Here is a 27,411-nt window from a genome sequence, read left to right as displayed (position 1 = left end):
TAATTGGTCATGGGGCTTCTCCAGCTCACAGGCCCAACGGCTACGACGATCGACTCCAAGGTTTGAACAAGCATTTGCAATGCAAAAGATCTCGCATTTATGCAGTTTGAGCTACTGGCATTGTAAATGACAATGCCCTTTATTTGTGTTTTGGTTTTCAAAACATAAATAAAAGGCATTGTCATTTACAATGCCAATAGCTTAAACCCGCGTAAATGCGCAACCTATTGCATTGCAAATGCTTAAAACACAAATTTGCTTCAAAGAATTCATTTTAATAGCAAAAATGGATTCACTAAATCATGGAACAGTCCAGAACCTTGAATCCTTTTGAAAATATCCCTGGTATTTTTTTAAGAAGAAACCTTTAAATGAATAAGGTCCGAATACAGATGATGCGCTTCATACAGAGAAGGAAAGCACCAGACACTAAAGTTGAAGTTCTCATTTATTTTACATATGCCAGACAGGTCAATCTGAGGAAGCACCCACGGGGAGTTTTAATGGGAGAGTGTTAACAGAAAGATTTTTTGGGACTTACTAAGCAAAGACAAAACGTGCCAGTTTGAGGCCAAGTGACCAACAAAACCTAACGTTCATGGCAGTTTACTGGGCCCCCATTTGTAAAACATCACATTTCCGGAACACTGTTGATCATTGCATGAACCAGGTCACTGGATATCATCATCATCATAAAGGTCTTCGAATTCTGCAAAGAAAAAAGAGAATCGCTTTAAAAATGGTATAGGAGCTGTTTCTTACTGCTTGTATTAAGACGGTCTACATTAGGAGACAATGCTACATATGTTTATTTTACTTAAAATGAAATGGAAAACAGTGACAGTATTTTAGAGCATTTAAGCAGAATGAACGGATGCAACACTAAGGTACAATGTAGTTTATGCTGAACACTAAATCCCACTCGTGGAGTCAAGCTCCGGAGTTTAGGATGTCCATGGAATTACATTCAAAGTGCTTCTGGGTGTTAGACTCTCTGAATACACCCTTGTTAGTGCTATGATTTCCACATCTTTGGTCAAGAAAACCGGTAGCTCCAAAATTCATTACCATAACACTTTGTTGAGAGGGGGTTGGGCTGAGCTGAGCTGTGGGGAAGGGGGGCTTGGTAGTTATGGAGTTGTGGTGGGCGGAACCAATCATGTCATCAGTGATGTCATGACTGATGTCACTGACCAGGTCATGAGTGATGTAATATGTGACGTCATCAGCAGTGCATTGCGGGCGCGCGATTTATAGTTAGCTGAACTAACTATAACGGGGGAATTTCAATGGTTTTGTACAAGTGAAAAGTCCAGCTAACTATAAGAGCCCTTAAACCTATGGTTTTTTCAGTGAATTTCTGAGGTTTTTTAAATGCTAATTCCTAACTATAACGTGCCTGAAACCTATGGTTTTTTCTGTGAATTTCAAAGGTTTTTTAAATGCTAATTTCTAGCTATGCCTACAGAGATAGGACATGTGAAGAAAGAAGAAAAAATGCACAGAAAGAAAAAAAAGAAGTGCAGAAAGAAGCAACAGAAGTCCTCAAAGACGAAGAAAAGTGCAGGAAGAAGGAGAACGTGCAGAAAGAACAAAAAGAAGAGCAGAAAGAAGCCTTGTTGCAAAATCATCCTGTACCCTCAACTTTTTCAGACGGATACTGGTGGTAACTGAGTCTGACTAACCAGTCCTAGAGCCAATGCTATGTTAAAAGACACTTAGAATACAGTGAAAACACCTACATACACTAGGGAACATTATGCGTTGGGGTCCCCCTGTGATTAGCATGACCTCCTCTGTAAGCCCCTAGTATATAATAGGGCCGGGGGATTAAAACTACCTCTTAAAACAGGCCACAGGGCGTTTTTGCACACGTTAACTCAGGCCCCGTCCCCTCCCTTCACCACTGTGTAAACACGCCCTGTGTCCGTTTTTAGTTGGGAGATTAAGTTCATTTGAATCCTGAGGGTCCCTAGGGTCCAACTAGCCCACTAGGTACCTCCAGTAAGTGCCACAGAGCTGCGTTGCAGAGAGGTGTAAAAAGTGGCATGGCCTGGACCACCTCTCTGCAATGCAGCTCAGTGGCGCTTACTGGAAGCACTTGGTGGGCTAGTTAGCCCCCAGGGGCCCTCAGTATTGAAGGGAAATTATATCCCCAATTTAAAACGTGCCATAGTGTGTGTTTGCACACATCACCTCAGGCCCCGTCCCCTCCCTTCACCACTGTGTAAACGCGCCCTGTGGCTGTTCTAAGTTGAGAGATTAAGTCCCCTTGAATCCTAAGGGTCCCTAGGGTCAAACTAGACCACTAGGTACTTCCAGTAAGCGCCACAGAGCTGCGTTGCAGAGAGGTGTAAAAAGGGGCTTGGCCTCAGAACACCTGTCTGCAGCACAGCTCCCTGGCGCATACTGGAGATGCCTGTTGGGCTAGTTGGCCCTCAGGAACCCTCAGTATTGAAGAGGAATTAATTCCCCAACTTACAACTCGCCAGGGGGCGCGTTTGCAGAGTGCTGCAAGGAGGGGGCGTGGCCTCCGGCACGATGCCAGTCTTTTATTTATTTTAATTTTTTAAGAAGGGGGGCTGTGTGGTTCCCCTTCTTATTCTAATTTATTGGCCCTGATGACCCCATCCCCCAGGGCCTGTCTCCTAATTATATTTTTTTGACCCCAATCCCCAGGGCCGGCCACTGTTTTTTATTATTTAAAAAAAAAAATATATATTTATAGACACACCTAGGACATGCTGGACAAACCGTACGTACCTATCACCATGACGATTTGCGTGATATTCATTAAAAGGCGACTATGCATACAATGAATCCACGTGGAATGTATTTACACCACTAGTGAAGCTCTGACATGTCTGATGCCCTACCGTGCCTAATCCCGGTAGACACCCTTGTCCTTTATTTATACAAACATGGGTAGCTATTGACGGGCACATTTAATACACATGCACACCAAGCCATTCAAAGGGGATTCGACAAAAATTCAACCAAAACTATGCAAGAAACCCCCCTCACGGTTAATAAAACACACATCCACTGCCGGATGTGTAATACTTTTTATTTTACTCTCTGGAAAGGGGACGAACATCACTTGAGAGTCACAGCGCGCTCCTGGCAGAGCCCAATGCTGTGTTACACCCACCATTGCCTGCTGAGTGCCACACACCTCTGTGTTGTATTCCACCAGCTAGTGCATATGCTATGACACTCCCTAGCCCATGTGCACTGTAACACCACCCGGTGAATATGTCATGCCACACTTGTCTTCGCACGGGTTATATTGCCCCATCTAACGTGCCTTCCTCGATGCCTATGTTATAACGCACAGTAAGCTTACGGTACGCGCTCTGAGCGCGCCTATAGATATATACATTGATTAAATGCTATTTTCTCAGGAAATACTGAACAGATTTACACGAGACCTTCAAAAGGCACATCCCTGACCTGAGGGCTACCTCTCTGACAAATTTCAAGTAATTCTGTTCAGCCGTTCGGGCTGTAGCTCGGACTAAAGGTCCTATGGAAAAATGCATGGGGAAAACGCGTTTTGGTACCCCCCCTTTTTCTCAGCCCCCGCTTGACGAATCCCCCCGAGACTTTCAGGGAAGGAGCGGAGCGGAGCGCCCCACCTATTTTGAAAATTTTGCGAGGATTCGTCAAACGCCGCCAAAGTTATTCCAAATAGAATGTTGCGGATTTCCTATGGAAACACGGTCCTAACTATAACTATCTACTGGCGACCGCCAGTAGATAAAATATATATAATCTACTGGCGGTCGCCAGTAGATAGTTAGGACCGAGTTCCCATAGGAAATCTGAAAATTCTATTTTGGATAACTTTGGCGCTGGTTGACTTATGTTCGTGAAATTTTCAAAACTAATGGGGCGCTCCGCTCAGCTCCTACCCTGGAAGTCTGGGGGTGATTCGTCAAGCGGGGGCTGAGAAAAAAGGGGGGTCCCAAAACGCGTTTTCCCCATGCATTTTCCCATAGGACCTTTAGTCGAAGGTACAGCCCGAACGGCTGAACAGAATTACTTGAAATATGGCAAAGAGGTAGTCCTCAGGTCAGGCATGTGCCTTTTGCATATATGGTGTAAATCCGTTCAGTAGTTCCTGAGAAAATCAAAAGTAAAGTCATATACATATCTGGGCGGAGCCTAACCACACATCTCATTGTGAGATCTGATTGGCTGTCATTACTTCATCCAAGAAGTGTAGGCAGCCATCTTGGGACCAATATACATGATAGCACCTCATTAAAAAGCATTGCAGTTAATAGAAGGTTTTAAGATTTTAGTTACATTATAAATCATTTGTTGATGGTACCATACTCATTTTAGGAATTGTGGTATGTTCTAAGGTGATTTTACCATGTGAAAAAGCCTTCTGCTGGGATATCATGAATCATCTTTGAGAGAAAACTATTTTCACATGCTTTTCCCACAGAGGTTTGGAAGGTGATCTATAAGCTAAACTGAGAGCATATTTTCTGTAAATTCACATTATCTTTCTCAGTCATGTGAGAATGAAGTCTGACATTCTCAGTAAAACATGTACATCCAACAAGGGCAGAGAGTGTCAGTTGATTCCTTTGTGTTCTACTGCAGCTTCCCAGAGTGTTCCAAAGAACAGCTAGAGCGCTAACAGTCTTACTTATGACAAAGGTCTGGCACACCTGAAGCCATCTTGATTGGAATACAGTGGTAACATTTAAAACACTTAATTTAAAAAGGAACAAAATGAGAGGGTTCATTTTGCCATAGAATGTATGATTAGTGCTGCAGAAAGAAAAATTAGGGCACATTTTAAGTGACTTCTCAAATCCTCTTCTATTTCATTAAAGAATTCTGACATGCAGACTGAAACATGCACTTTCAATACCAGCAGCAGACTTCCCTGGTGAGCAGTAGCTTTACTACAGTGATCTAATGAGCAACTAGAGTGCTAACATTCTGAATTTATGGCAAATGTGTGACACATCTGAATGCCTTCTTTATTGAATCAAAGTAAAAAACTGACAGTATGCCTACTGAGGAGACTGCAGTAAATGAGGAAATTAGGAAACTTCATAACAAGTCTCCCAAGATGGCCACCAGAGACAAAAGAGCCCAAATGTAGCACAAATATCACCGAGATGTAGCCCAAGTATAGCCCAATGACAGAAATCCCAGAGTGTTTTAAAGAACAACTAGAGCGCTAACAGTCTTACTTAAGACAAAGGTATGGCACACCTGAAGCCATCTTGATTGGAATAAAGTGGTAACATTTAAAACATTTAATTTGCAAAGGAACAAAATGAGGGGGTTCATTTTGCCATAGAAATTATGATTAGTGCTGCAGAAAGAAAACTTAGGGCACATTTTGACTTCTCAAATCCTCTTCTATTTCATTAAAAAGTTCTGACATGCAGACTGAAACATGCACTTTGAATACCAGCAGCAGACTTCCCTGGTGAGCAGTAGCTTTGCTACAGTGATCTAATGAGGAACTAGAGTGCTACCATTCAGAATTTATGGCAAATGTGTCACATCTGAATGCCTTCTTGATGGAACCAAAGTAAACAAGCATTGAAAATGCAATAGGTCTCGTCCTCGTTTAAGCAATTCTGTTTGTAATTAGGTGGCTTTTTAGCTTTGCTTTTATTAGTGTTTTTCAAAATTTCATGTACATAACATGCATATATGTATATGTATGCATGCATTTATATTTGTATTTATATAGATATGCAGATTATATATATATGTATGTATATATATATATATATATATATATATATTCACTGAAAAAACCATAGGTTTCACACACGTTATAGTTAGGAATTAGCATTTAAAAAACCTTGCAAATTCACTGAAAAAACCATAGGTTTCATACATGTTATAGTTAGCTGTACATTTCACTCGTAAAAAAACAATGAAATTCCCCCGTTATAGTTAGTGCAGGCAACTATAACTCACGCGACCGCAATCCTCTGCTGATGCTAATACTGTATTTAGACACTTATTTGCCCATGTCTTCTTCCATTAAATTTTAGCTATACATATATTACAAATATTTTTTTTTCATAAAGACACATATGTCATCAGCAGAAGATTGCGGTCGCGTGAGTTATAGTTGCCTGCACTAACTATAACGGGGGAATTTCATTGGTTTTTTACGAGTGAAATGTACAGCTAACTATAACATGTGTGAAACCTATGGTTTTTTCAGTGAATTTGCAAGGTTTTTTAAATGCTAATTCCTAACTATAACGTGTGTGAAACCTATGGTTTTTTCAGTGAATTTGTACGGTTTTTTAAATGCTAAGTTACTTTACGCCATTCGTGGCGTGCGCGCCCAGTTAACGCAGTTCGTTCCGTGCGCGCACGGTGCGCTTTGCGCACCGTGCGCGCACAGTGAGCTTCGCGCACCGTGCGCGCACAGTGAGCACGCGGTGCGCTTCGCGCACCGCGCGCCCACTTTACTCAGTTAGTGCCGTGCACGCACGGTGGTCACGCGGTGCGCTGCGCGCACCGCGTGCCCACGTTATGCGGGATGGGCCATGTACGCACGATGCGCTTCGCGCACCGTGCGCACATGGGGGACATATTATGCGCATCTTTGTGAAATGTATTTTTTGTTAATTTCACACGGGGTGGGGAGAATGTGGATAATTTTTTTTTTGAAAATTTTGTTACCGTAATTAAGCGTAATCGGCGAATTTCCGAAAAAGAAACATTTTTTTTTTTGGGCTTGGGGGTTGTTTGGGGACCCCTATATCAATCCTGGGTGGTTAGGATCTCAAGAAACTGCCTCTTTACACATTTTTGGGCTTAGTTTTTGCTGCCCAACTCAGAGAGCGAGAGAGAAAATGGCGGCCGCCGCTTCCTGGTTTCGACCGATTCGAATGTTTACTAAGATCTAACAGCCAATCAGAATCGCGCTCGCGCACGCCACCGTACGTGTACGGTAAGCGCACCGTAAGCGCACCGTAAGCTGGCTCAGATATATATATTGGTTTAAAGGCTATTTTCTCAGAATCTACTGAACAGATTTACACCAAACCTACAAAAGGCACTTCCTTGACCTGAGGACTACCTCTCTGCCAAATTTCAAGTAATTCTGTTCAGCCGTTCGGGCTGTAGCTGTGTCTAAAGGTCCTATGGAAAAATGCATGGGAAAAACGCGTTTTGGGACCCCCCTTTTATCTTAGCCCCCGCTTGACGAATCCCCCCGAGACTTTCAGGGTAGGAGCGGAGCGTAGCGCCCCACCTATTTTGAAAACTTCGCGAGGATTCGTCGACCGGCGCCAAAGTTATTCAAAATAGAATGTTGCGTATTTCCTATGGAAACGTGGTCCTAACTATAACTACCTACTGGCGACCGCCAGTAGGTAATATATATATATATATATATATATATATATATATATATATATATATATATATATATATATATATATATATATATATATATATATATATATATTCACTGAAAAAACCATAGGTTTCAAACACGTTATAGTTAGGAATTAGCATTTAAAAAACCTTGCAAATTCACTGAAAAAAACATAGGTTTCACACATGTTATAGTTAGCAGGACTTTCACTCGTGAAAAACCAGTGAAATTCCCCCGTTATAGTTAGTGCAGGCAACTATAACTCACGCGACCGCAATCCTCTGCTGATGACGTCAGATATTACATCACTGTATTTAGACACTTATTTACCCATGTCTTCTTCCATTAATTTTTAGCTATACATATATTACAAATATTTTTTTTTCAGAAAAACACATATGTCATCAGTGATGTAATATCTGATGTCATCAGCAGAGGATTGCGGTCGCGTGAGTTATAGTTGCCTGCACTAACTATAACGGGGGAATTTCATTGGTTTTTCACGAGTGAAATGTCCTGCTAACTATAACATGTGTGAAACCTATGGTTTTTTCAGTGAATTTGCAAGGTTTTGTAAATGCTAATTCCTAACTATAACGTGTGTGAAACCTATGGTTTTTTCAGTGAATTTCAAAGGTTTTTTAAATGCAATTGTTTTTTAGATTTGTTAAAAAATAATATCCAACCTATGTATAAAATAATATATGTACTATATCCTGCATTATGGAATGGTTAATTTTTTAAAAATTAATGTTTACATACAGTTGTACATCACAGTTATTATCTTCTACAACCCTTGAAACTTTTAATATTTTTTTTTTTATGGATTTTTTGCCGTGCACGTACGGTAAGCTGACGCTACGCTCTCCGTACGTCATAAGTACGGTGCGCTTACGTGATACGTACGTGATGTACGTACGCATGCGTACTTCTTCGGCAACGCGTACACGCATGCGCGTTGCACGGAACCAAAGTCGCGGTTACGCGGGTGCGTGTAATGCGCATGCGCGAGTGCGTCATACGTACGCGCTCCGTAAGCGCATGTTTACGTCACGTTTGTGCATGCGTACTTGTTTACGAGCGCGTAGCGTAAGCTTACGGAGCGCGCACGGTAGGTCATGTGATCCACAAAGAACACTTTTCATTGGTTTAAACTACTTTCAGTTCCAGAAACTTCCAACACCACACCCATTCCCCTCATTACTGCTTGAGATCCCCTAGGAGAAGGAGCTGAATTGACATTGAGATACAATGGCAGAACAGCAGTCCTCTTCTGAGAGCGAGCCTAGCAGCACCATCATCATACATAGAAGGAGGAAACAAAAAGGATTCTTTTGTGTGGGAGTATTTTACTTTTCCAGAGGGGCAGAAAAAGGTCAATGCTGCATTGGTCACTTGCAGACTTTGTGACCGTGTTTTATCTAGAGGAAATCCAAGGAAGAAGTATTCCTTTGGAAATCACTATGATGAGACACCTTAGGGATAAACATCCCAGGACCTTTGCTCGACATACTGGAGAAAACTCTTCAGTAAGTCACCGGAGCCCAACCTCAGAAGCTCAGCCGAGTACATCATCGGCAGCTCAGCTGAGCCCTTCCTCTGAGGTGGGAGCATCACCTTCTTCAGCTCCTCTGGACATTAACCCTCGATTTTGGAGGGTTTCAATGAGGTGTACAACGTGTTGTGGTCTTATTGTTTTTGGGGAGACCAGTGTTTCCCTTATTAACAATAAGATAGACCAGCACGTTTGTAGACGCTCATAATATTCCCATTCCTTCTTTCCTCTATCCCTGTATTAACACAACGGCTCTTTTAAGAGCCAACCTTACCTCACAATTTTTTTTAATCTCTCCTTTTTGAAAAACATTTTTTACCGTGCTCGCACGGTACGCGTAGTCGCGGAATCGTTACGCGAAGTTCGCGGAATTTTTCCGTTTACGCCGTGCGTGTACGCTACGCGCATTTGGCGATTTTTCGAAAAAAAATTACAATTAATTTTTGCCCTTGGGGGTCCTTCTGGGACCCCCTGACAAAGGCTAGGGGGTCAGGAACTGTCCACCCTGCCCCCTTTTCACGTTATCCACCTTTGTTTTTCACCCCCTCAGAGTGCGAGAGACAAAATGGCGGCCGACACTTCCTGGTTTCGACCGATTCGAATGTTTACTAAGATCTAACAACCAATGAGAATCGCGCTCGCGCACGGCGGCGTGCGCGTACGGTAAGCTTACGGTACGCGCTCGGAGCGCGCCTATAGATATATATATTGATTTAAATGCTATTTTCTCAGGAAATACTAAACAGATTTACACGAGACCTTCAAAAGGCACATCCCTGACCTGAGGGCTACCTCTCTGCCAAAGTAATTCTGTTCAGCCGTTCGGGCTGTAGCTCGGACTAAAGGTCCTATGGAAAAATGCATGGGGAAAACGCGTTTTGGTACCCCCCCCTTTTTCTCAGCCCCCGCTTGATGAATCCCCCCCGAGACTTTCAGGGAAGGAGCGGAGCGCCCCACCTATTTTGAGAATTACGCGAGGATTCGTCAATTGGCGCCAAAGTTATTCCAAATAGAATGTTGCGGATTTCCTATGGAAACACGGTCCTAACTATAACTATCTACAGGCGACCGCCAGTAGATAATATACACATACATATATATAAATGCATATGCATATATGTGCATATGTGTGCGTGTAGAGAGAGGTAGAGAGAGGTAGAGAGGTAGAGAGGTAGAGGTAGAGACGTAGTAGAGAGAGAGGTAGAGAGAGGTAGAGAGGTAGAGACGTAGAGGTAGAGACGTAGTAGAGAGAGAGGTAGAGAGAGGTAGAGAGGTAGAGACGTAGAGGTAGAGACGTAGTAGAGAGAGAGGTAGAGAGAGGTAGAGAAAGGTAGAGAGTAGAGGATGAGTAATAGAGAGTAGAGAGAGTAGTAGAGAGTAGTAGAGAGAGTAGCAGAGAGTGAGTAGGAGAGAGTAGTAGAGAGTGAGTAGTAGAGAGTAGTAGAGTGAGTATTAGAGAGTGAGTAGTAGAGAGTAGTAGAGAGTAGTGGAGACTGAGTAGCAGAGAGAGAGTAGCAGAGAGAGAGTAGTAGAGAATGTGTAGTAGAGAATGTGTAGTAGAGAATGTGTAGTAGAGAATGTGTAGTAGAGAATGTGTAGTAGAGAGTAGTAGAGAGTGAGTAATAGAGAGTAGTAGAGAGTGAGTAGTATAGAGTAGTAGAGAGAGAGTAGAAGAGAGAGAAGTAGTAGAGAGTGAGTAGTAGAGAGTGAGTAGTAGAGAGTGAGTAGTAGAGAGTGAGTAGTAGAGTAGTAGTAGAGAGTAGTAGAGTACTAGAGAGTAGTAGAGTACTAGAGAGTAGTAGAAAGTGAGTAGTAGAGAGTGAGTAGTAGAAAGTAGTAGCGAGTGAGTAGTAGAGAGCGAGTAGTTTAATTTAAAAGGAACACAATGAGGAGGTTCATTTTGCCATAGAAATTATGATTAGTGAGGAAAAAAGAAAAATTAGGGCACATTTTGAGTGACTTCTCAAATCCTCTTCTATTTCATTAAAAAATTCTGCCATGCAGACTGAAACATGCACTTTCAATACCAGCAGCAGACTTCCCTGGTGAGCAGTAGCTTTACTACAGTGATCTAATGAGCAACTAGAGTGCTACCATTCAGAATTTATGTAAAATGTGTGACACATCTGAATGCCTTCTTGATGGAATCAAAGTAAACAAGCATTGAAAATGCAATAGGTCTCGCCGTCGTTTAAGTTAAAGCAATTCTGTTTGTAATTAGGTGGCTTTTTAGCTTTGCTTGTATTAGAGTTTTTCAAACTTTCATATACATACCATGCATATATGTATATGTTTGCATGAATTTATATAGATATATATATATATATATATATATATATATATTCACTGAAAAAAACCATAGGTTTCAGGGGCGTTATAGTTAGCTGGACTTTTCACTCGTACAAAACCATAGAAATTCCCCCGTTATAGTTAGTTCAGCTAACTATAACTCGCGCGTCCGCAATGCACTGCTGATGACGTCACAATTACATCACTCATGACATGGTCAGTGACATCACTCATGACATCACTGATGACATCACTGACGACATCCAGTGAATGTGTGTTTTTTCTGAAAATTACATATGTTTTATATATGTATATCTCAAGGTCGATGGAAGAATAAATGGGTATATAAGTGTCTAAATGGATGATGTGTTTTTGAAAAATTGATTGTATAACTGACTGATTAAGTGCATCTTAGTGAATACATGGCTTGGTGAGTAATGTTTAAATATGTAAATATCTGTATCAGTCTCTCACTTTGTGTATAAGTGGCTGCATGGGTTGGTGAGTAGCTACATGAGTGTCTATATAGGTTATTAGTTGGTTTTTTGAGTATCAGTATAAGTTTCTGAAGTCTGTATGGTTCGGTGGGGGGGTATTACTTAGTGCATAGGTGCATGAATGAGTGACTCACTGTTTGTATGTGTTGAAGACAGCATGTGTGCAGGACTGTATGGGTGGATGAGTGTGTGCATGGGTGTGTTAGTGAGTGAATGACTGTCTCAATAGTGTCTCTATGAGTAACTACATATGTTTTAAACTAGTATATGTGACTATTGGTGTATATAAGTGAGTATATGTGAGAGTGAGAGATTGAAAGAGTTCCTGTATGAATAAGTATGTGTTTCTATAAGTGATTGTTAAAAAGACTAAGTATGTGTAAGTTTCTGTAGAAGTAAGTGTGGTGGTGTCTGTATAACAGTATATGCAGGTAAACAGATGTTTGATTCTTTATTAGCATGAGTGACTATGTGTGTGAGTAACTTTATGGATGAGTAGCGTTGTGTAACAGGATGTATAGGTGTATGAGTACATATGATGAGTGAATACATGTATGAGTGACTGTATAGGTCTGTTGGTGAATGAGTGGATGTGGATCTTACAATTACTGAATAGGTTGTTGTAACTGGTATTGGTATGTCCATTGTTTTGAAAATTTTAATTTCTATTTTTGAATGTGTGTATCAAAAGGTTATATTAGGGGGAGAGGAGGTCTGCCACTCTATCACAAGGATGATGTCATCAGTAATGTCATGAGTGATGTCACTGACCAGGTCATGAGTGATGTAAAATGTGACGTCATCAGCAGTGCATTGCGGGCGCGCAAGTTATAGTTAGCTGAACTAACTACAACGGGGGAATTTCTATGGTTTTGTACGAGTGAAAAGTCCAGCTAACTATAACGCCCCTGAAACCTATGGTTTTTTCAGTGAATATGAATATATATATATATATATATATATATATATACATATATATATATACACACACCCACACACACACACATACACATATATTATCTACTGGCGGTTGCCAGTAGATAGTTATAGTTAGGACTGAGTTCCCATAGGAAATCTGAAAATTCTATTTTGAATAACTTTGGCACCGGTTGACGAATCTTCGTGAAATTCTCAAAACTAATGGAGTGCTCCGCCCAGCTCCTACCCTTTAAGTCTCGGGGTGATTCGTCAAGCAGGGGCTGAGAAAAAAGGGGGGTCCCAAAACGCATTTTCCCCATGCATTTTCCCATAGGACCTTTAGTCGAAGGTACAGCCCGAACGGCTGAACAGAATTACTTGAAATTTGGCAAAGAGGTAGTCCTCAGGTCAGGGATGTGCCTTTTGCATATATGGTGTCAATCTGTTCAGTAGTTTCTGAGAGAAAATTGCAGTTAAAAGTACATAAATATCTATATGCGCGCACCGTGCGCGCACGGTGCCGTGCACAAGCGTAATTCGGATTGGTGGTTAGATGTCAGTCAACATTTGAATCGGTCGAAATCAGGAAGTGTCGGACGCCATTTTGTGTGTGGCAGTGAAAAACAAAGGTGGAGAACGTGAAAAGGGGGCAGGGTAGAGAGTTCCTGACCCCCTAGCCTTTGTCAGGGGGTCCCTGAAGGACCCCGAAGGGTGAAAAAAACATTTTATTTTTTTTTCAAAAAATCGCGGGGTGCGCGCACGCCGGCAAAAAATTCATTAAAAAATAGAATTAAAAATCAAGTTTAAGTGTTTAGATGTTGGTTGGCTCTAAAAAGAGCCGTTGTGTTCATTGAGTGTTTTTTGGTACCTATAAGCAAGTACCGATGCAGAGTCTTTAGTTCAAGAGGAAGACTCTGTTCCCTTCATCTGTGAAATGTACACCGTCTCCTCTATAAATGCCTTGCCACTCCCCTCACTATTTCTTCCTGTTTCCTGGGAAAAGGAGCTGAACAGGTATCAATTTTACTTGAAAATGGCAGAACAGCAGTCTACTTCAGGAAGTGAGGAGGAGATCCGGATGCACTCAGAAGCATTGGTTCATAGTAGTTTGTGTTCCAGAATCTTCAAACACCACACCCACTCCCCTCACTATTTCCTCTTATTTCCTGGGACAAGGAGCTGAACAGCTATCAATTTTACTTGAAAATGGCAGAACAGCAGTCTACTTCAGGGAGTGAGGAGGAGACCTGGATGCACTGAGAAGGTGTCTTTCAGTAGAATGGCAATATGAAAAGAAAGATAGTTGTAAAATGGAGGCTTACATACTTTTTTTTGAATAAAAAGAACTCATTGGCTGTTTCACACCATTCTACACTAAAAACTAGGCTGAATGTTTACATTTTTAAAAGCATGTTTTGTATTGGTTCAGAAAAATGTGTTCCCACAGAACATTACTTTGGATTTGCTGTTAGGTTTGAAAAGTCAAGCACTCTTGCTCTTTGGATTAGAAACATTGTGTGCTGAACTTCTGACCTCTCTGCTCACACCAGTGTTCCATGATCTGTTGCTATGGTAGCAGGCAGAAGTCATGTTGGGGGTAGGAATCATTTGGAAAGGGTTGAAATTTGCAACCAATAGAAATGTGTGTTTCCATTTGAAAAAATGTGGGAAGCAATGTGATTTGAAGTTAACATGTATATGTGTGAAAAAAGAGAGGGAAAGTTTGCCATTTACTGGTTCTGGTGAGAGGTGTACAGCTCAGAGATTCTGGCTCTGATAATCTGCTGTGTGAGTGCCACATTTCTTTCTCAACTAACTACTTGTAAAAGTGAGTTATGAATTTGAGAGGGGATGTATGTGATGCATTTTGATATAAATAATAGAAATGTGTTTCTTCTTTTAAAGTTGTGTTTTACATTTTATGTTTTGGAAGATATTTAACTGCCTTGAACTTGTAAGATATTATGGAGTATGTCTACACCATAAGTTAAGGTGTACTGGTATCACTCAAGAATACTGTTTTGTGCCTAGAATCACACCATGAGTCTGTGTGCACACAGGAATTGTTGTCAGATTTAATTTGTGTTGCTCTTGTTCTGTAAGACTTGCACTCGCAGGAAAGGGGCAGCTTGTTTTCTTGAACTGTGATGGTTAGCATTCAGCACAAATCAATATCTCACAAATGAGAGGCAAATGCTAACACATTTGAAATCAACATGGTAGATTTTCCTTTCACTCCTGCATGGCTGAGGTAGTTCTTACATGTACAAAACTCCAATTAACCCTTACCACACATGTACTCTTACATACATGTCTGCAGTCTTCATGCAGTTGTGCAAGCGTCCATGCAGATCTCTCTTGCACCTGACAATACACATTCTCCAGAAGCACACTCTTAGCACACAGGCAGCTGATTTTCCTGCACTCCCATGCTTACTATTCAGCACTGTGTGGTATTTCAGATAGCAGTGTGTAACGCTAACACATTCAACGTCACCAAGGCTCATTTCCTTTGCTCTAGTCGAATCACTCACCCAGGTTCCACATGCTCATGGTCTCAAGTAGCTGTTAGGACATGTGCTCTTTTCTGCCTCTCTAAACTATAAGGAAAATGTGTCAGGCTGTTACAGTAATTATCACTTGCTCTACCACAGTAGTAAATGTGCTTTGAAATTGCCAATCAAATTTGGTTTTCTGCCTAGAATCACACCATGAGTCGGTCTGCACACAGGAATTGTTGTCAGAGATTTAATTTGTGTTGCTCTTGTTCTGTAAGACTTGCACTCCTAGGAAAGGGGCAGCTCATATGATAGGATTTGAAAAGCTCAAAAAAAATATAGTAATATATTTAAATTACATAAAGGTATTTTTTTTGTTGTTTTTTAGGTATTGGTGAACAACACTGAAATAAATTAAACATGCCTATAAAAATCAAGAAAGAGAAAAGAACAGCAAAAACATCTATATTTGAAGACAACTGGACAACACAAATTAGTTGAAGAACCTCATGTTGGAAAAAAGAAAAAAATCTTCTGGTAAGCAGACTAAGGATTTTTTAAAAAATATCCTCAAACATAGAAAAAATGTAAAAAATATATCCATTGCAAATAGTGTTTTAAGTACAAAACAACAAGACAATACAAAGAAAATACTAAATGCTAATGTACAATCAGAAGCAAGAAAGAACGACTTAAAAAGAAAAACAGAATTTCAAAACATTTGTAGAAAAATGTTTCAGAGAAGAGTGATGTTCAATTTGCTAAAGGATGTGAAAAAATATAGGAAGAAAGCAAAATTTTATAAGAAAAAGAAACCTATTGAATCAATTGTTGCAAAGGCTTTGGAATTAAAAAGAAAACTATTCATTTTAATTTTGAACAGGATCCGTACATTAGATAAAATAGTCAATGTAATGAAGTCAAAAAGCAAATGAAAAAGAGTAGTGAAAAAAAATTACTTTTGTAAAGTGTTCTTAGGAGAATGGAAGCATAGTTCAAGTACTGAACCATTTTTTAATGAAGAGAGTTATCTTCAAAGTAATAGTTTGCTGCATGCAGTTGACACCAGTAGTCGAGCTTATGAAGTTAAAGATGGTTGTGTAATGGAAAAGGAGAAAATGGTTCCAAGAAATGAGGAAGTGTTAGCTGATGAGGTTATGGGGAAACTTCCTAAAGCCCCAGTGTACACTTGGAATTGTAGTAGTATTTGTACTGTACGACAAGAATCTATTGATAAATTATGTGACTTTCTAAGAGAATATAGTAAAAAGAGTGTTAAACAGAAGATTAAGGTGCTTCAAAGACTAGATCCATGCACAGTGAGAAAGAATACTGGTTTGCAAGGACATTCTCTGGCTTGTCTTTCTAGGAAAGTTTGTCAAAGTGTTTTTCACCATTTTAGGATGCTGGCAGTACATCATACTGAAATGAGAAAGTTTGTGAGAAGATTTTATTTTGCTAGTTGAATAGTGCTCTGTTCCGTGGATCTGTATCAGATGTAGAGAAGGTTATTGATGATATTCAGTTTTGTTACTTTGGTCCAGAGCAAGAAAGTGCAGGAATTGACACAGTTATTGAGGAAAATGTGGAAGAGAATGTAGAACTCACTGTTAGTAAAAATTTTGAAGATCAAATGACAAAATTTACTATCATCTCTAATGAAAGACCAAATATTACTTGTATTTGTTGCCGGAGAAGCCATTATAAAACTCAAACAAGGAATGTTGATCTCTATAAAAAAAAAGTGAAAAAGAAAATAATTATGAGTGGAAGGATTTTGCTACATATTTATTTCTGGAAAATTGTTTTGATTTGGGTGAAGATCAGCGTATTTGTAAATACTGTTATAACAAGTAAGAAGAAAATAAAATGCCAGCTAGAGCTGTACATAATAATTTAGAATTGGTTGATATTCCTGCAGAACTTAGTGATTTAAATACGTATGAGTCTATACTCATTCAATGTGTCCATCCGTTTCAGACTATAGTTCGCATGGAGCCCAAAACAGGTAAATTACCTCCTTCAGATTTACAAAGAGGTTTAAAAGGAAGAGTTGTCTATTTGCCATTAGATTTGAAAAAAAATATTGAAACAATTGATGCAGATAGTTTGGAAACTGAACCATTAGTTATTCTGGTTAATGGTGTACCTACGAAGAATAAGAAAATTTGGCAGGAGCTAGTAGATGTACGAAAAGTACAAAGAGCAAATTTATATTTGAAAAGAAATAATAAGTACTATGAATCAATTTATATGGATGAAGATGAAGAAGTTTTACTAGCAGACACAGGAATACCAACTGGGCAAATTGAAAAAGTGTACAAGTCAAAAGAAGAAGAAATTTATGAACATTTCAGCATACATCCTCTTCATTCTAAAGAAGTTATGGGACACACTATTGATCAGTTTCAGATGAAAAAAGCAAAAGGAACTCCTGTGAGTGTATGGGAGGAGAGCTTGGAAGCTCGTTGTTTTCCCAAGCTGTTTCCTACAGGAAAAGGTGGACGATATGATGATGAACGTCCTGTACAGATTCCTGCTTCTGAGTATCGGACTACAAGATTATATGCAGAAGATCCAAGATTTCGTCAAAGTATTCCTTATTTGTTCCATCTTTTATTTGAAAGTGACTTGTCTGCACTATCTTATGCAGTAAATCACATTTTAAAAACTGGACTACAACTACATAATGTGTCTGCAAAGGATTTTATGAACAAAGTGCAATAGCGAGATGATCATTTGGAATCTCAATTGATTAATCTGATGGCTTGTCAGCGTGGAACTAATGAATATTGGTAGCGAAGCCATGAAGAATTGAAATGTATGTTACGGAATTTAGGAACTCCTACATGGTTCCTTACCCTAAGCTGTGCTGAGTACGCTTGGGATGATTTACTGGATTTTCTTCAAGAGGCAAATTCAAATATTGAAAACATCCAATACAAGACAGCAGGAGAATTGTGCTCATTGGATCCGGTTAATGTTTGCAGGTATTTCAATCATAGATTTGAGGCTATGATGTCCTTCATCTGCAATAAAAAAAATCCACCTCTTGGAGAAGTTGTGGATTTCTTTTGGAGAAAAGAGTACCAAGCAAGAGGTGTTCCTCATATTCATATGCTGTTGTGGATCAAGGATGCCCCAAAATTTGGAACAGATTCTGATGATGCAGTTTTATGTTTCATTGAAGAATATGCAACATGTGCTATACCTAAAAGCACAGAAGAAAAAAACTTAAAAGAGCAAGTTTTACGTTTCCAAAGTCATCGGTGTGGAAAATACTGTCGACGAAAGTACAAGAGTAAAGATAAATTCTACACAAAATGTCGACTTGGATTTCCACGACCTGTTCTTTCAAAAGGAAGAGTAAACAGTTTTATGTCAGCTGTGCGACACACCATTACAAGAAAATCTCAGAAAAATACCTACAACCTAAGAAGAAAAGAAGAGTCAAAATATATAAATGACTACAACCCAGTCATTTTATCCATGTGGAATGCTAACATGGATATTCAGTATGTAGCTGAGAATTCTATTGCTGTTGCTCGGTAAGTCACATCTTACATCACTAAATCTGAGAAAACGGAATTGAAAGAAATGTGGGAAGAGATTTCTCACGAGAAGACTGTCAGTAAAAAGCTATACAGTTTCAGTTTAAAGAGGTTATCGCATCGAGAAATTGGGTCATACGAATGCTCAGATAGGTTATCATCTGCAAGTCTGTACTCCAAATCCAGAAGAATAATTTGGGTAAGTTTAGGCCTTGCAGGAATGCGAAATCGGGTACTGAAATCTATTCGAGAAATTGAATGTTTAGCAGACAACGAACCAGAAAGTACAGACATTTTGAAAACAAATATGTTGGACACATATTACCCAAACAGAAGTCATCATCTTGAGAACATGTGTCTCTATGAAGTGCTGCAGAACTACATTTATAAACGGAATGCCACAGAAGACATCAACAATGGAAAATATAAAGTCATTGGTGAGGAAGGATGTTTGGTGAAACAAACAAAAGGAAGTTTGATTAATCACAGGAAGCTGAGTTGCGACACTACTGACAAAAAGGAATTTTACTACTTAGCACTTTCACAGCTGTTAAAACCATGGCGTTAAGAGGATGAATTACTTGGAGATTTTCAGAGCTATGAAGATTCCTTTAATGCATGCAAAGATAGCATAGAATGCAGTACTTTCTCAAATTATGTACAAATGTTAAATGAAGAAATTGATCATCACAAAAGAGCTGCTCCCAGTGTGATAACCCAAAGCGAGCTACAAGAACGTCGTGAGTGTGGGCATCTCACAAAAAGATATGGACTGGTCTCACACACCACCTGGTGTCATGCTTCATCATTGACCAGTCCTCGCCCTCCAAAACCTTCGTTTGATGGAGGACGGGCATACACTTGACGACAAGGATGCACTTCTAAGTGATGGAGTGGGGGCCCGTGACTATGTGAGTGAAATTAAAATTAAAAATCATTATAGTTATCAGTAGCAATTCTTTAATGTGAGGTGAAAACTATATGATATTAAAATAAGAGTGACGGAAATTGGGATATTTATTGGTCCCAACCGTCTAATGAGTGATCTTGTGGATGGTCGACATGTTTCTGCCTGGGTGGCCCCGAAGGGTCCGCGGCATTCATCAGGACCTAAAAGTAGAGAAATAATGGGCTCCGTTCTTACCACATTTGGTAATGTGTCACCACTGCGGGAGTGTGATATGGGTCACACTTCACCATCTAAGGGATGCTTCCAATAGTGAAGCCTGAAACAAAATTTTAATAAAAGGCATTGTAACTCGCTGGATCAGTTGTACCTGTAAAAAGGAAAAAAGACAAAACAATGCATGCATTGAGTGTCGTGCGTGACACAAGTGTGTGCGTGACTCAGTGGCACTCTATTTGTGGACACTAGTGCGAAAAATTATGGTGGTAGACAATGCTGTCACCAGGCTTACCCTAATGATATGGACAAGTAGCCTCATGGGAGAAGAGGCGGAGGAGAGAACCACAACTGTGTTTCAGCTGTAACAGAAAACATTTCAGACAAAAACGTTATGTAAAAAGGCTGTAAATTCTCATGTTTAGCCAGCCTCGAAAAACGAGTGAAGTCATTTCCACATATCACATACTCATGCTATCTTACTCGCACTACCACCACACACTCCAGGCATACTCTTACTGTTACTCGCGATAATCGCGTCCTGCCACCTATACGTCCGCTCGTCTGTCTCCCCGATGTGCAAATGCCAGGGTGAGGGCGTGGTTTATATCGGCTGTCAACCCCGTGACTAATTGAAGTAGTTGGCCTAAATCGATTTCACGTGGGTGTTTCCCGGTGTCCCCGGCTGCCGCTGCCTGGAACGAGAATGGCAGAAGTGGGGCGTATTAGGTCCTCAGTAGACGCTCGAGAGACGAGGAGAGGGATGGGTCCTGCCAGCCAATGGTGAGGATCCTAGTGATCGTGCAGGCGATGACGCGCCGTTGGTGCGGTGCTCCGGTTGGTTAAGCCGAGGAGAGGGTTGGGTCCTGCCGGCCAATGGTAGGGATCCTAATGATCGTGCAGGCGATGACGCGCCGTTGGTGCGGTGCTACGATTGGTTGAGCCGTGAAGGGAATTCAAAGGCCCGCTCTGATTGGAGGAGCTAAGGCCGGGAATTCAAAGGCCCACTCCGATTGGAGGAGCTCAGGCATGGGGGCGTGACTGAATCTGAAGACGCGCTGTAGCCACAGAATAGGTTGTCATGGGGACGTATGCTCCAAAGGTGGTAGCGCGATCCTCCTGAAGATAGGGTCGTAGTGGAGGTGGCTTTGTGCAATGGGTATGCTGGTCATTGTGAGGGTCTCATGCTGGGCAAGTACGTAGCAGATGGGAACCACGTGCTAGAGAGATACTGTACTTCATGCAAGGTCAGAAGTGGCAAACATGGCAATTATGACTGTGAGTCTATAGAAGTGATCATGCAGAGAAGCGGTCGTACTCGAAGAAATTGAACAAGAAGCTACAATCGGTGTATCAAAGGTTATATTAGGGTGTGAGAAGATGTGGTAATTTATCACATGGATGACGTCATCAGTGATGTCATTTGAGATGTCATCAGTGATGTCATGAGTGATGCCACTGACCATGTCATGAGTGATGTAATGTGACGTCATTAGCAGTGGATTGCGGGCACGTGAGTTATAGTTAGCTGAACTAACTATAACGGGGGAATTTCAATGGTTTTGTACGAGTGAAATGTCCAGCTAACTATAACATGTGTGAAACCTATGGTTTTTTCAGCGAATTTTCAAGGTTTTTTAAATGCTAATTCCTAACTACAACGTGTGTGAAACCTATGGTTTTTTCAGTGAATTTGCAAGGTTTTTTAAATGCTAATTCCTAACTATAACGTGTGTGAAACCTATGGTTTTTTCAGTGAATATATATATATATATATATATATATATATATATATATATATATATATATATATATAAATTATATGTTAAACCAGAAAGGTCTTAAAGAATTATAAATGGGTGACTTTCAATAACAGAGATGTTTGTCACAGAGCTGTTTTGAGTGACTTCTGACACATATTGAGAACGAAGCCCGAGTGGTAAATTAAGTCCCTCAGAACCCCAAGATCAAAAACCCTTTTAAGTCACTGCTTCTTATCTAGAATGGTTTTGTTACATATTGGTTCCACACCTATGCATCATTAACAGGCTTTAAGAATATTGGAATTGTATGGATGTGTCTCTTGAATAATAAAAAAAAGAAAAAAAAGAAATCGTACAGTGATTGCGAGGAAAGAAAGGTATGTTTTTCAGAACTATATACCTGGTTTATTAGAGCTTATTCCTTTTTTTGACCCTTGTTACTTTAGATCGAGCAGAGCGTTGGGTTTGCTTTTTTGTCTTGTCTGTCTGCCAAAAAGGAGCTTGTCAGGTAATCTGGTCAGGTCACAGCAAAGGAAAACAAACTTTGTTTTTCATTGTTGAGGACTACAGTTAATAGCTTGATTTTGAAAATAATGATGGTATAACAAAACAATGTATGTGTTCTACGCACACAGATATGGTTTGTGTTGCATTATGGGTTCCGCCAATTTATTATGCGTTTTGGATTACCCAGTTTTGGACTTTTTACACTGGGTGTCTCTCACTAATGGTAATCACACGGCAAATGGACTGTGCGTGTTTACCGCCAATGTCCGCCGTTTAAGATAAGGCTGCTGCGACACAGCTAGGATAAGGGTACTTGGCAGCTTATACGTCAACACGTGCACATGTGTGTGCGGTCTGCTCGTGTGAGACTACAGTCATGTGCATCCCGGTAACTGTGCATAGCTAGTCTGGCACACAGAGGAACTCTGCAGGGTTAGATATTCACCTGGATAGGTCTTGTAATATTAGTGGGCACTTCTAAAGACACTGTAATTAACTGCATTGTCTGCAATGACACATTATTACATACATGGGGGAAATCTGCCTTAGAGTGAAGTTTTGTTTACTTTAGGCCTACAAATGTCGATGAAAATCTGCTTCTGTTAATTACCTGTTGCACTGTACCAGGGCTGTGGACAGCCCAGGCCCACTGAACATAGGAGGAAGCCCAAACAACTGGAGCCAACACAGAAAGGGGCTCCTCTTTGAAATTTCGGTGAGAAAGGCCCTGGCAAGAATGTCAGCGAGAGGCAGAGTGGAGTCCCCAAGGGCAGATGTGACGAATAACTCCTGGATGATGCCATCCTAAACTGCTCTATCACGCTGTGCAGGAGGGTTAGGGCAGGGGTGGAGAGGTGACATGGCACTGTAGAATTGGCCAGGGGTGCCTGGCTCCTAGAACCTTCCACCCACTTTTAAAAACCTCTGCATAAGGGGGAGAAAGGGCTGTTGGTGCTTTTCGCTGCTGGACCCTGAACTTAGCCATTGAAATTAGAAGGAGGAGAAACCTCCTGATGCCAAAAAGAACCAAGGTCTCTGCCCGCAGTTGACCCAGGACCAATGGGTCTTTCCAAGGATAGTTGAGCTGACCCCCTTACAGCCCGAGGACCAGTTGGGGAAAGCCCTTGACTTCTCCACCTACAGACAAAGACCAGTAAGGAATCTGATGCAGGGAGCCAGTGGAACCATCTCCCTGCACTGTACACCGTTGTTTAGGCTAGGAGGCCTACTGGAACTGCTGTTGGTGGTTAGAGCTAGCCACAAAGAGTTAAATGAGCCTAAGATCACCCAAAGCAGCCCAACTGGAGCGAAATTATGGCCTTTTGAAGTATTAGGACCATGGACCTTTTCTTGGGAAACAGAGCCCTGTGTGGAACCATGCTGCACATGCCAAAAATACCTCCTGGGGTGCGCCAAGGTCTGGCGCACAATTGAATTATCTATTTCCCAAGAGGGGGCATGCGTGTGGCAACATATCGCCATGGGACGACGCAAAGAGGAAGGGGGGTGCCATTGCGCCCCTTCCACCAGTGGCCTCGCTCCTACTCCCCATGTCCGTGTCTGGGGGAGTGGGAAGACACCACATAAGAAACACCCTGTGTTTGTAATCAATTATTGCATTTATGCACAAAATGGCGGCATTTTTCGCATGTGGTTTGTTCTTCTTGTAATATGGTGAACCCATCATAAAGCCAATAGGCCTGTTTTACCTAGAGTGATACCACACTTATATTGCGATGTGTTGTCTGGTATAGATGAGGGGGTACTGTGATTTTCAGGGTCATGATGCTTTGAGGTCGAATGTGATTTCATAAAGTAACCCAAGGTATTTTTTATCTGCTTTTTGTATATATTTGTAAATTAATACACAGTATTCAGCAATGTGTAATAAATGTACTCTTCCTCTTTCTAAAGATAAAGCAAAGACTCAACAATAATTTATTGAGTGTTATTGTGTGCCAGTGATTGCTGAATAATGGCCCACACCATCACCCCGAGGAGGCCTTGGCCCGCGCTGCTTCGCTACCCCGGGAGAGTCAAGTGCTACAATGGGGTGCTTGGTCCCCAGTAAAGGGAAATCGTGGACCTATTACTTGTGCAGGCCTCACATCCTGCTCAACTATTAATCCTATTTACTACAGTTTGTATATAGGTATGAAACAGATTTTGGTGTGGTTACTTTATTTTTTTCTCATGTGTATTTTTTTAGACCTAGTCAGCTCAAATGTGATATTTAGGTTTCACAAGTTCTTAAAATAAAATGAAGATAGATTAATACGGACATGACTGTCGGTGTGGAAATAAGTGAATCAACTGAATGTCACTGTTCAAGTCTTTACTTATGGTTTTGATCAAAGCTTCAACAAATGCAAACACATTTTCAATATAAAGCAAACAAACAAACAAAATAAACAGTATTAACTTTGTGTCTAAAAAGGTTAAAAAAATGCACAAATAATTGGTGCAGTTACTTATCCTACATAAGAAAAGAGCTCCCAGGTTTGCCTAGTAGTCTACTCAGGTAATGCAACATTGAACTAAAAGGTAGTTGTTCAACAATCATCAATGCAGGAGAAATAAAAACCACAATCAACGGCTTGCACTCAAGCTTGAAGGTATTGTAAATGTTTTAATTAAGTCCGACACAGAAAACACCTTCTCCTACCTTATATATAAACAATTAGCCAGATATTTTCCCATGCCCAGAGACACAGTTCAGTAATTGAATGAGAATATTCACACAGGTCTGACTCTTGAGGTGCACTACGAATTTTGTATGGCCACTCTTCTTTGACATGACCCTATTCCCCATCTACAGTTACTCCTGCAGAACGTTTGATCAGAAAGGGGTATGCACAAGTAGATTTCTGCAGGGAAATCTAGACTAGAGGCAGCACCTACGCATACACCCCTTTGAGAATTCATTGGCAATGCAGAAATGATCTTCACTCTACAATGGATCAGGACAATCCCATGCCATTCATTTACATAACATCAATCACACAAAAAAACAAGTATTGGCAAAGGCATTCGGTCTCACCTATGCGGGAGCTACTGGCTTTGCTAATGTGTTTTAGCTAGCATAGCTGCTATGTAGCATGGCTAAACTTTAGTTCAGAGTGCTGTGGCGTACAGTAGAGTGGTGTAGAGTATAGTAAACTGGAGTAAAGCCTTGCAGACTGGAATGAAATGGAGTGTTCTAGATTAGATTGATTTAGAGTGGAGTAGAATAGAGTGGTGAAACCTGGAGTAAAGTGGAAGGGAACAGTGTCCTAGAGTGGACTGATGTAGAGTGGAGTAGAATAGAGTGGTGTAAAGTGGAGTAAGTGGAGGGTGTAGAGTGGACTAGAGTGTTGTAGAATAAAGTGGAGTAGAGTGTTATAGAGTATAGTGTTGTAGAGTGGTACAGAGTGACGTGGTGTAGAGTGGGGGTAAAGTGTTCTGGAGTGGCAAAGGGTGGAGTAGAGCAGACGCAGAGTAGAGTACAGTGGCATAGAGTGGAGGGGCGTTGAGTAACATACAGTGGAGTAAAGTGTTGTAGAGTGGAGTATGCATGTTGCGGCAGCCCACTGCCATTACAGCCAACGCATTTTCAATTGAAAGGACCATTACATTTGCACAGACATACAGTTATACTGATAAAATTATGCAGCACACCAACGACTGTGTGGAATGAGCATCAACCAGTGTATTGATTTTTGATCCTATTAAAATGTTTGCTTCCCCCACACTTCATTCTGTTGTGTGCTAGAAAAAAATAACATCCTACAACCTTTTCACATTTCTGTAATCAGCAAGATTGTTACATAAATCATATCACTTTGCAGTCAGAAAAAAAAAGTGAACACCAAGCTAAATGGAAGACAGAACCTAACATTTGACCTCTGTCTTTGAAAGTCCGGCAAATGTGACCAGATAAAAACAAAATGTAAAGGCCTGATTATTGCTTATTTACTTCAGTATGGTTATTTTGAGGGTGTTGTCAGCAACCCCACTCCCCACTTCCAGTGCCTATGGACTTGGATGAGGCTGTCAAGACAGGAGGCTGCAAACCCACCTCTAAAGCTTCAATATTGTTTCTGCCATCTCCTAGCGGCAAGTGAGTTAATTTGGATTATTTTGGGACTAGGTTTGACACATATGTCAGCAGGGAGGTGGTAAACTCCAATTTCCCCTCACTTGTTAAGGTGAATGGCTGTACTATTTGGGCTCTAGTTAAACCGGCAACTATGGAAACCTACAGACCCTGGGCATTTCTGAAACCTAAAGAGACAAGCAAAGTGTTGTGTGGTTCCCACTAAGTTTTCTTACCCAGACTGCCCTGCCAACCTCAAACTTTGCCTTACATTTTGCTGAGGAAAATTTTGAAATCCACAAAATTCCCATCATCCAGCATTCACACACTTGTCCCAAAAAAAAAAAACTGCGGCCTTATTGCCGGCAACAGAAAAAAATGCATGGTTTTACCAAAGTTTGAGGTTTGAATGGCATTCTGGGTAATGAAAACTGAGTGGGATCCATGCTAGCAACACCACCCGGTGTTTAGTTTTTAGACATGTTTTAGGAGGTTTCCCTAGGTTATAGCTGAGCCTGTGACCAGATGCTACAACTAGTCACATCACCAAAATGGGTTAGCATACATGGTAAAAACTTGATTTCTCCAAGTTAGGTTTTGGGGCCCAACATACTGCGGGCACTAGACTCAGCCACACAAGTGGGGTAGCAAATTCACTGCCTCACCTTCTACTGACCCACCAGACACCTTCGATCTGCATCCCAAGTAAGAGCACAGCTCTCTCACATCAAGAAGACCAGAAGATGCTCCTTCTCATACTTTGCAGTCAAGACTTGGAACGACCTCCCAAAACACCTCAGAACCTTCCACTCCCTCATGGACTTCCGAGGGAACCTCTAGACATGACTCTTCCAGAAGAAAGAGGCATGAATGATCACCTCTTTCCCAATCAGGTCTGCCCTACTCAGCGAATGGATACCCTCATGGGGGATTAGCCGTGCTCTACAAAATAATAAAACATAATATAGGGATAAGTGCGGGGGAATAGAAAATAGTAGAACAGTTGCTATTATTGATTGAATTCCTCTTCATTTTTTACTTCTAAATATAAGCCAGTATGCAAGAAAAAACACATTTTGCAAAGTGGCCACTGAATCACAAAGTAGAATGATTAACCCCAAAATAAAAAGTTGTACGAATAACTTCTATCCTTAACCTCAGTATATTGGACGCATTTTAAGAATGCAGAGATTTCCTGCATTTACAGTTTTCATTCAACAGATTTTACTTTACGAATTGCTGCAGTCAGTA

At 40.8% G+C, this 27,411-nt stretch overlaps 1 protein-coding gene across 1 annotated transcript in view; it reads right to left on the bottom strand.

Annotated features, from left to right (window-relative positions):
• Window positions 1-430: 430 nt before the first annotated feature.
• COPS9 (COP9 signalosome subunit 9) overlaps window positions 431-27,411 on the bottom strand; it is a 61,265-nt gene continuing 34,284 nt past the window's right edge. The window contains exon 3 of the mRNA XM_085634658.1: window positions 431-709. Within this exon, the coding sequence (XP_085490784.1) occupies window positions 672-709 (38 nt within the window). The 3' untranslated portion in view covers window positions 431-671. The remainder of the gene's footprint in view (window positions 710-27,411) is intronic.

The sequence above is a fragment of the Triturus cristatus genome, chromosome 11 (genome assembly GCF_964204655.1).
Source record: "Triturus cristatus chromosome 11, aTriCri1.1, whole genome shotgun sequence".
NCBI classification, from domain to species: Eukaryota; Metazoa; Chordata; class Amphibia; order Caudata; family Salamandridae; genus Triturus; species Triturus cristatus.
Note: the sequence above shows the minus strand (reverse complement) of the source record. Positions and strands in the feature narration are given on the sequence as shown.